General features: G+C 32.8%; 1 protein-coding gene across 1 annotated transcript; it reads right to left on the bottom strand.

The window, feature by feature from the left end:
* Nucleotides 1-1,098: 1,098 nt before the first annotated feature.
* On the bottom strand, nt 1,099-1,482 carry LOC143251726 (histone-lysine N-methyltransferase SETMAR-like). The gene has a single exon (XM_076502968.1). The coding sequence runs from the start codon at nt 1,480-1,482 to the stop codon at nt 1,099-1,101; it is 384 nt and encodes a 127-aa protein (XP_076359083.1).
* Nucleotides 1,483-11,022: the final 9,540 nt, after the last annotated feature.

Raw genomic sequence — 11,022 nt, 5'->3', positions numbered from 1 at the left:
TAATCCCATGTTGTAGCTTATACCCTAAAATCGTTTTGAAAAATGTGTAGCGTATTTTGTTTCATGTTAATGTGTCTTGTTTATGGCTTAAAAATTATGGTTATAATATAATATATATATACACACACACACATAAAAACATCCAGGCATTTAATCGTTTATTTTTTATGACGAAATAATACACAAAAAATGTAATTGAAATATGTATATATATATATGCATAAAATATTTTTAAATATAAGTATAATATACCGTAAAATAAACTTTAAAATATAAAATTAGATCCGTTAAGTAACAATACACACGTAAAAAGACATATAATAAAATAATTCAAGAAAAATGAATATATGTATAAAATATCGATATTTATTAGGCCATCCCGTAAGTAATGTTGTTTGTAACACTAAGATTTAAAAGGAAAAAAACCTTAGATAACAACATTAATCGATTATGTATTTTCCAACACTTTCAGTAAGTCTGCCAATGTCTCAATATATTTTCAATACCGCACTTATAAAAATTGGGTGGTTTAGAGACAAAAAAAAAAAAGGTACAAAGGCTATTTTTTTAACTCATCCATAGAAGCAAACTGTTTTTCATTCAGATGCTGCTGCAATGCAAGCTTCTGAAAAATGGTAATCTGAAGGATCAAAATCAGGAGAATAAGGAGGATGGGGAAGTTTCTTCCAGCCAAGCTCTTCAGTTTTTCTGGAAGTGATCCTAGTGGTGTGAGGACGTGCATTGTCATGGTGGAAAACAACTCCTTTTCGATTCACCAAAGCAGGTCCTCTATTTTTTCTTTTGAGTGCAGTGTTCAGTCGATCCAGTTCCTCACAGTATATCTTAGCAGTGACTGTTTCATTTGATTTTAACAACTGAAAGTGTATTACACCACCTTTATCCCACCAAACACTTTGCAAAAACCTTCCTAGGGTGCAGGTTCGCTTTTGGCTGTAGTTTAACTGGTTCTCCTGCACTAACCCATAGTTGGTGGCACTTAACATTTTCATAGAGTGCCTATTTCTCATCTCCAGCCACTAGGCAGTTCAAAAGCAAAACCTAAAGTTCACGAGAGTGAAGAAATGTTCAGATGTCTACTCATTCTCTCAGATTATCAGCTGACAACTCATGTGGTATCCATTTTCCCAATTTTGAAACTCTAGCAATTTGTTGCAAATGCCAATGGACAGTGGAAGGAGATGAACTGAGTTTCTGGCCTAATTCTTCAACAGCTGCAACACAATCCCCCTCAAGTGTTTCCAGAAGCAAGTCGTTACCAAACTCAGTAGGGCGCCCAGTGCGAGCTGTATCTGTCAAACTGCAGTCGCCAGCTCTAAACTTATTGAACCATCTTTGACACTTCCTCACATTCAGAATGCCATTGTTGTACATCTCTTGAATGCTTCGCGTAGCTTTGGTAGCACTTTTCCTTTTTCTGAACTCATAAAACATATGCCTTCTGTGCTTCTCTGACACCTCCATGACAACTGAGGCTTCTAAAATAAATAACACAAAAACTAGTAAAGAAACGAACTGGCTTATACTTAATGCTTTCAAGCCATCCCTTATAACTTGCATAACTTTGATGATAACTTCATTTAGTCAGGAAATATCTATTTAAACTTATCCTATCCCAAAAAACGACATTACTTACGAGATGACCTGATACTTTCTGACTGACTTAGCATAGCCTCGTGGTTATAATGTTCGACTCGCAATCTAAGCGAAGCGAGTCAAATTCTCGTCACCGATCCTACTCTCTCTTTCATTGACTCATTTTAGTCTATTACTTCAAAATAAGAGATGATTATTGTATATAGGTTGCGAATTTCAATAAGACAACAAATAAACTATCAGGAAAGCCAGAACTGAGTGGATAGATAAAATGGAACTTTCTGATCAAGGTTAGAAAATTTAAAACGAAAGAGTAATTTTGATGTGTGTTTATCAAGAAAGTGTCTCAACATTTTGAGAATTTTATAAAAATAGTAGTAATAGAACCGAATCACGTGATTTATAAAATAAATTTAGATATTGTTTACTTACTTTGTATTAATTTTCATGTAATTTGGATAAGTATCTTTATAAGAAAGAAAACAATCAGGAGATATCAGTGACATCCATCTGTATGTTTTCAGTTGCTTTGAGGTAAGCTATCCGTTGTTCAGTTAATTTACAATTACTTGTTTGATTTTGTTAGATATACACGACTGCTTAAGTTTAATGTGAGTATGATTCGGGTGGCTTAAATATAGCACGAGTGTTATATTTACTTATTTTTAACAAACATTGTTAATCTCAAGTTTATTTGCCTAACTGTTTATGAATCAGACATTGTGCAGTTCAATTGTTTTATTACTAGGTTATATTACGAAAACATTATAAGTTTTAATCATTGATTTAATTGAGTATTAATACATCATAATATCTCGTAGTGTGTGGAACGTTCTAGGCCTACACGTTCAAATTATAGCTCGAGATAGTTAGATAGATAGATCTAGACTGTTTAATTATGAGTTTAGGCATAAAAAGCGTATAATAGCCATTTTAAAATGAATATATTACAGACTGTATTTTAATCACAGAGTAGAGAAGACATAATCAGTCTTGTTAATTATGTTCTAAAATAATTTAACAAGCCTGTATGTAGTTTAACAAAAAGAAGCGTTTATTTAAAGCTTTGGATACACTTGTAGTAATTAACTGTGTAATAAACATTTGTATATACATTTGACTTGTTTTAATATATTACTTTAAAACTATTGGACTATGTAATGTTTTCATTACTGAAATTAGTCACCAGCATGTCAAAGACATTCACTATAAAAATTCTTGGCCATGCATAAAACCTAACATATTTACTATATCAGCCAATACACAAGCTGCAAAGCACCATGTTTATTATATATAACTTAACATATTATTCTATATACTATCGTACTGTCTTCTGTTTTTGTGCATACTTTAATCAGCATTTTAGAGTTTTAATTAAAATGTGCAATTCACTTAATGACAGAAAACCTCTGAAGAATATCTTAACCAAAATATATAATACTTAACCTGAGATGTGTATCAATCGCTCCTGACATTTAGTGATAGAATCAAACGTTACTTAGAATCAGATTTTCCATTTTTCACAAGCTTATTACCATTGGTGAGGAAAAGTATGTATTTATTGGCCAGAGTGACTATTTTCATGAAGTACAGTTCTACCTGTTTCTCTATCCACTAAACATCCTTCAAATGTCTTTACACTTTAACAAGAACATACAAAACTATATTTGGGCCTGTAAATATTGAAACAGCCACCATGCCAGAAAGAGCAGACAGTTGGTTGTTCGCTACAATACATTTGACTAGGGTGAGGTTTGTTAGTTTAAAATAATGGGATTGATAGCATTTAAAGCTGTTTATCTTTAATGACCTCATTGTTTACCACTTAGTCGATGTGTAAGCTCCTGTGCAAATACAATGAAATGAAAACTGTGCCACTAATACCAAAGTGTTTACAGTTATTCCATACTTTCTCTGTAAACCTGGGTGTTTTCATCATTAGCACAGCCAGAGAAGTTGCCAAGTATTTTTGCTATTGGGATGAAAGCAATTTAGGCTGAACTGAGATACTGTGTGCTATCTGCAAAGTTTGATTAAAAACTAAGGAGCTGCATCTTTTATCAGTCATTGCTCAAGCAACTTCACTGAGATTACCTTATTGCCGTTTGCAGAACTTCAAACACATCATGTGTGATGCCTTGTTAGGAAATCCCTACATAAAATAATCTTTTTAACTGATCAATGCCATACTTTGGTATGCCTTGCTTTGTGTTTAAGCTGAGTGGAGCAAACAGCTAAGGTTTTTCTGGACTATGTTTATGAACGTTAAATTCCACTTGATAGATTGCTACATTCTTTAATGTGCTCAAGTGACGATGTAACTCTACTACTACATCAAAGTGAAGATGTAACTCTGTTACTATATCAAAGTGACTATGTAACTCTACTGCTATATCAAAGTGACGATGTAACTCTGCTACTATATCAAAGTGACGATGCAACTCTGCTACTATATCAAAGTGACGATGCAACTTTGTTACTATATCAAAGCAATGATGTAACTCTACTGCTATATCAAAGTGACGATGCAACTCTCCTACTATACCAAAGTGACGATGTAACTCTACCTCTATATCAAAGTGACGATGCAACTCTGCTACTATATCGCACCAGCTTCAGAACTGATTAAGTTCACAGCAAAAGTTGCATAGCCATACAACATAAGAACTAACTGCTGCAAAATTTTATCTTAGGTCCAGAATATTGTGTAATAATCTAGCAACACTACTTAAGGAAGATATATAAATGTCACTGAACCGCTTGATGATGAAGGCACATCTTGTTTCAATCTGGTTTTTCTTTCTAGATAAGGGCAACTGTGCATTATTAGTGTCATTTGACTTGAATAAAGGTGGAGCTGAGATAGATTGTGGCATTGACTCTATCTCTTAGAGTTTAGAAGTAGAGTTTCGTCAGTGTCTTTGGGCTTGGCTAATATTCAAGAAAGCAACTGCATTATCATAAGTTCTGGAGGGACTATGCTACATATCACTCATCTCAGTGGAAGCGCAAAGTACGAGTCTCTGAATGCTTGTTATTGTGTTGAAGAATACGCCACTTTTGACAGGAAACTTCTACAAGTCAACTGGGGATCTGATGACCCCACCCTCTGATCAGTGCAGCTCTCAACTTCTGTACCATAAATTTTGCCAGGTCACATAAATCACTAAGAACAAAATATTAGATTTTTATTGGGCAAATAATTTTGAATTAATCTGAATGATAATGCATGAATTATATATGTGTAACAAGGTATTATACATGACAACACATTTCTCGCAAAACACCGCCCCTCATTGGCACAATTTGCGGATTTTCAGTGCTGTCAACCGAGTTTCAATAATCATGATTAACAGAGCATTGTGAAGCTTTATGTTTAACTAGAAACAATATTCCAGTAATCCGTTGTAAAACTGAAACTAATGTTACTTCTATCTATAAATACATAACATCAGTTTAATATGCAATAAAAATCTTTTCGTAAGTTTATTATATTAAATTACTTTAGGATTATAAATTATACCTTCCCTTGGTTTCCATCACTTATTATTTTACAATTTTTATTAACTTCAAACTTTATCTCATTCCCAGTGATCCTTTAAATCGTTACTCAATTTAAATTAATCATGAGGAATCGAACCCCTAATTATAGAGATGTGAGCACGTAGAATTTCCGTTGTTTTAGTGAGGGATCAAGACAAAAGTAAAATTAGTTCAGAGTTCAGGGTAAATTGTGATAATTTTCATTTGCACCCTGAACTAAGACGTCAACATTATTAACTCCAAAACAAAGACATAAAAATATTGGTTCTTTAATAATTTTAAGTTCGTTCACGATGCATCCATTAAGGTGTTTACTGGCATGTAAGAGTTTATTTTTTACTCGAGGGTGTCTCATATGGTACTCGTGTAAACTCTTTTGTTAATTTCAAAGTAGGAAATAAACTCGTGCTTCATGTTAGGTTTATGTAATAAAATTATTTGATTACTAAAAGTTGTTTAGGAAAAGTTAAAAACAAAAAGATAGAGACAGAATTCAATCCTCTACCTTTAACAAACCAGGGATGTGTTGTGCCGTATGAGACATATCTCAAAACGTTTTTTGTTTTGCAAATACAAAATTATTAAATTAGATAATATACATGAGAATGGCATATGTACTATTCTTTTACTTCTTTTATTCTTGGATTATGCAGCACACGAATGAAACAAAAACGTACTTAGAAGAATATGAAGTTGTTTTTTTAAGGTTTGGTTTGTTTTGAATTTGAATTAACAGTTGTAGACTAAAAGGAAGACAACTATTTAACACCATGTTTGGGCTACGCTTTCACAAACAAATAGTGGGATTGATCAACACATTATAATAATACCCCTATTGCTGAAAAGGCGAAAATGTTCGTTAACGACGGGCCTGGCATGGCACGTTAAGGCGTGCGCTTCGTAATCTGAGGGTCGCGGGTTCGCGCCCGAGTCGCGCCAAACATGCTCGCCCTCCCAGCCGTGGGGGCGTTATAATGTTACGGTCAATCCACTAAAGAGTAGCCCAAGAACGGTGGGTGTTGATGACTAGCTGCCTTCCCTCTAGTCTTACACTGCTAAATTAGGGACGGCTAGCACAGATAGCCCTCGAGTAGCTTTGTGCGAAATTCCAAAACAAACAAACAAATCGTTAACGACAGATAGCATTTATAAACTTGGGTTACAATATGAAAAAAAAAATAATTGTGATGCGTCTAGAAGAAAAATGTTTAACCAGTGCATAATACCAGCAAAGACATAGATGAGTGAAACTTGTTACTTGTTGTTTGTTTTTGAATTTTGCACAAAGCTGCACGAGGACTATTTGCGCTAGCCGTCCCTAATTTAGCAGTATAAGACTAGAGGGAAGGCAGCTATTAATCACTACCAACCGTCATCTCTTGGTCTAGTTTTAAGAAAACGGGTCTTAAAGATATATTAGGCTTAGTAACAGATAAGCGCTAGAGATAAACAGCACATATAGCTAGGTATAAACAACAGGACGGAAAAGTTAAAGGAAGACCAAAAGAGATATGGGGATAAAAGAAAATGACATTTAAAAGTAAGTTGTTTTTTATTAAATAAATAATAATGGCCGAAAAACAATAAGAAATAATAAGAGTTTCAAGGTAGTACACGGAGGTATTTTCATTAATATTAAGGTTTACTTTACTTCATTAAGCATACTTTGAAGTTTCAAATAACATGTAAATAAATACCCTGTTTTAAGTAAAGACAAAATGTTGTTGAATAATTAAAAAAAAAAATTGAGGTTTTATAATATTTGATACTAAAATTATTATTGCCAACTTTGGTTAATGTAAACTGAAGTTTATTATGAGATATTTTTTAAACTTAAATAAAATTATGACCTCTGAACTGTAACTTTATGAGCTCAGTATTTTTCTGTTACAACTTCATCAGGATCTATCGATATCCTACAAGTTCTATAATCTAGTTAAATCTAAATTGTTTTCAATTCGATCATGAGATGGAGAGATAAGCTGAAAGTCTGCACTTGAAAAAAACCTGAGTTATTTAATGAGGTGCTATTCCGTGGATAAAAATTCTAATGACCTTTTCCAACTGTTGATGAATTAACATTGAATTTTCGTTTCACTTTCTTCACAGCTAAAGTTTTCTTGATCTTTATATATAGTTCTTTTGTTGTTGGAACTATATGCCATTTTACAGTATTTTAATCTCTAGTTTCCCTACATTTTTAGTGCAGACGTATGAAAAAATACCAGATTTAGGTTCTATTATCATCATTGATTTTAAATCTACATGCACTGCAAGTTATAAGTAATTTGATTTTAAAATATTTCGAACTTGCTTCACAAAACATAAATGTCTTTACCAGTAAAAGAGATAACTTAGAAAAACAGTATTGTATCGCGTATCTCACTTCACGATAGGTGTATCTTCCATTTAAGAAACATTTTAAAATGTTGGGAATGGCAGATGAGAAACGTTCCTTAACAATACATTTTTCAAATTCACTATTCTATTATGAAATTAATGATAGTTACTGGCAATACAATAAACTCTATTATATAAGATATTTATCATATTGACCTTATAGTTTGCTGGTATAAAACTGTCAACATGACTATACAATCTCGTATGCATTGGTTTATGAGATGTTTCTATTTCCAAGCCATGACTAAGTTTGTTAATATTCATATTCTCCACCAACAACAAGTTAACCACAACAGTATGGTTTGTAATCTTAAGTAGACAGAAAATTATATCTAAATTTCTATTCTTTCTACTTGTATTTTCTAGTAAATTATTCATAAGCTATCGCTGTGTTTTTATAATAATGTCTACTGATATTAAATTTTTATTATAAATCTTTACTATAAGGAAATTTAGTGTCAGTTTTAGGCTTTTATGTTCATTCAGAGACTTAAAATGTAATTTATGGTTTTGTATCTTAAGATATTATACATTGATTTGGAGTATTTTTAAAGTATAATTATAATATATCTACATTATGATACCCACAACAGAAGAAAAACGTTATTAAGTACATTCATTATCAATATAAAAATCAAGGAAGTACAATTTCTCCAAACATGTCTGTGTCTAAGAAAAAGCACAATGAGCGAGGGGTGAACACAGGATTTTTTAGTGTGGGATCGAATAAGTAACAGTGACTTAAACCCGACCCAAAGTAAACTTTTCCTTGTTACTGTAATGTAAATTTAATGGAATGAATTTAGAAACAAATAAAAGAAACATATATGACTATGAACTCTCATTTATTGATTTTATTCTAAAATATCAAGTTACAAGTAATCTTACAGCACTATACTGAATCACACTACATAGTTCATGTGACAATGAACTTTCATATATTTCTAAATAACATGTTACAAGTAGACATACCGCACTTAGGCCTTTAGCAGTATATCGGATCAAGTACAAAACATATTAACATGAACTCTTTAACACCATAGTACATATAACCATGTACTCTCATTTATTCCAAAACATTTCTGAGAGGAAGTAAGTGACCGCCGAGTGGGTTGATCTAGCCAATACTATAAAGTCACTAGGCCTGAGGTAGATTTAGTAACGGTGAGACAGTAGCTCCTTGTTCCTGGGGAAATCCCGCTCAGTGGTCTACATAATCAAAAATATTCTAATTGAGATGATCAGTACTTTATATTTCTGATTTCCCATTAACCTACACAATTTTGGTATGGCCAGTGGGGGATGAATCCCCCTCTCTGTATCCACCCCTGCAACGAGCTATCAATACTAGAGCAGGAAATAAAACAGGAAATAAAGAACAGCCCCAAGAACTGTGTGTGGAATAAGATAAAAAACAATAAGGTGTGTGTACAGATATGAGATGCAAGTAATTGACAACAATATCAAATAAAGCATTAAAAAAAAGTACTATAAAACTGGCATACAATTGTGGTGGTACCAATCTGAAAATAAGGAAGTAGCCTAGATTGCAACACTTACAGAAACATTTCTCTCGTTAGTCATTTAATAAGATGTATGCAAAAACCCTAAAACAATGGACAAAGTAGGTAAATGAACTACTTTTAAGCAAGGCATGTTTTGGTTTTAAGAAAGGCAGAAGTCTCACTGATGAAATATTTGTAATAAAGCAACTCAAAGAGAAGCAATTGAACTTTAAAAAGAATTGAATATTATTTTTGTAGGTAAAAAAAAGCATTTACTCTAACACGTGTTAGCAGAAATAAATTGTTGAAAGTACTTGAAAATTATGAGGTGCTAGGTCAGCTCTTGAACAATATATAAACAATCTATGTAGACAGTAAAACTGCTGTAGAAACCTCAAATGGCTTTGATAATTGGTTTCAAGTCTCATCTGAGGTGAGATGAGAGTGTGTTGTTATCCACTTGTCTGTTCATCATTCATATTTATGAGATCACCAAAGATGCAAAGCCAAACCCGAAGCCTCAAACGAATTACTTTTTACTGATGACTATAGTTTCGTATATCCAAGTGAAGAAGAGCTAAAGAAACATTCACATAGCCTCAACACCAGCTGTCCAAGCTATAATATGAATATCAGTACAGGTTAAAATAGAAACAATGTTAATAAGTAGAACAACACACTAGTTAAACATTACTATTAATAACACCAATTTACAGCAGTTTAAATATCTGGAAGTACATTCACAGAAGATAGAAGAACAGATTAAAAAATCGAAACAAGAATACAGAAAACATATTATGTAAACTACCTATTAACACTTCTTTTAAAAAATCCAAACCTTCCAATTGAAATAAAGTATAAATTAATTAATAAGCACCATCATTTTATCAACCTTATGTTATCAATGTCAGCTTGTCAAAAATAAATAACGGAAAATTGTCACTTGCGAAATGAAAAGTTTATTGAAAGTTTCTAGTATAACAATAAGAGACAAGATAAGAAATATAAGGGTCAGAAAAATATTTGAAACAGCGGCAATCAGTAAAAATATTGAAAAACAAAGAATTAAATATATTGGCTACACAGTAAGAAAGGAGCCCGACCACCCAGTAGTACTTGCATATTATGAATGGTAATTGGCATAGTGAGTGAGGCAAGTTGTATATATTTATTATTAAAGGTTATTGTATAGTCGATGCTGTTTTAGCTTCATCAGCATGAAAAGAAATGGAATACTCTTAGAGTACCTAAAGTTATTCTGGATACGGAACACTGAGACGAAACTAATATACTGAAAATGTTTCGTTTTAATGTAATTGTTATAAGGATGATCTTACTTAGTTCTGTGCTTTGACTTCTGTGGTAGACGGGTTGTATCTGTTGATAAATATAACCTTAAACATTAAAAGCAATTATTTATTTAACATCGACCTGTTACTTGGAGGATCGTTCTGAAGAAGTGGAGAGACTGGGATATCAGATATATTTAAATTCTAATAGTTAGGATTGAATGTTGGATACACTTGCTAACTTCTTCATAGACTAGTATTACGATAGTAGACCCACTAATTAATTTACGACTAGCAATCTAAGGGTAGCGGGTTTGAATTCCTTCACCGAATATGCTCGTCCTGCCTGTAATGGTGGTATTATAATATGACGACCAATCTCGCTAATCGTTTGTAACAAAAGTATACCAAGACTTAGAAGTGGTAAGTGTTGACAAACTGCCTTCCCTCTAGTCTGTTATTGCTAAATTAGGAATGGATTGCGCAGATAGCCATCGTTTCGCTCTGTGTGAAACTCAAATCAAATCTACGCATTCAATTCATCATGCCAAATCTAGGCACTCGGAAAACTTCTAGGTATCTTATATCACGCCACTGCTCCAAGCAAACAATACAAAGCATCTAACCCAATATTTGAATAAATAGCTTAAAACGTTGTTCATTGTTCTCTC

This window comes from Tachypleus tridentatus, chromosome 6, assembly GCF_004210375.1.
Source record: "Tachypleus tridentatus isolate NWPU-2018 chromosome 6, ASM421037v1, whole genome shotgun sequence".
NCBI classification, from domain to species: Eukaryota; Metazoa; Arthropoda; class Merostomata; order Xiphosura; family Limulidae; genus Tachypleus; species Tachypleus tridentatus.
This window is presented reverse-complemented; position numbering and strand designations above follow the sequence as displayed.

What these genes read in the sequence shown, in the direction of transcription:
- LOC143251726 (XM_076502968.1), bottom strand. Translation starts at nt 1,482, where the DNA reads ATGGAGGTGTCAGAGAAGCACAGAAGGCATATGTTTTATGAGTTCAGA.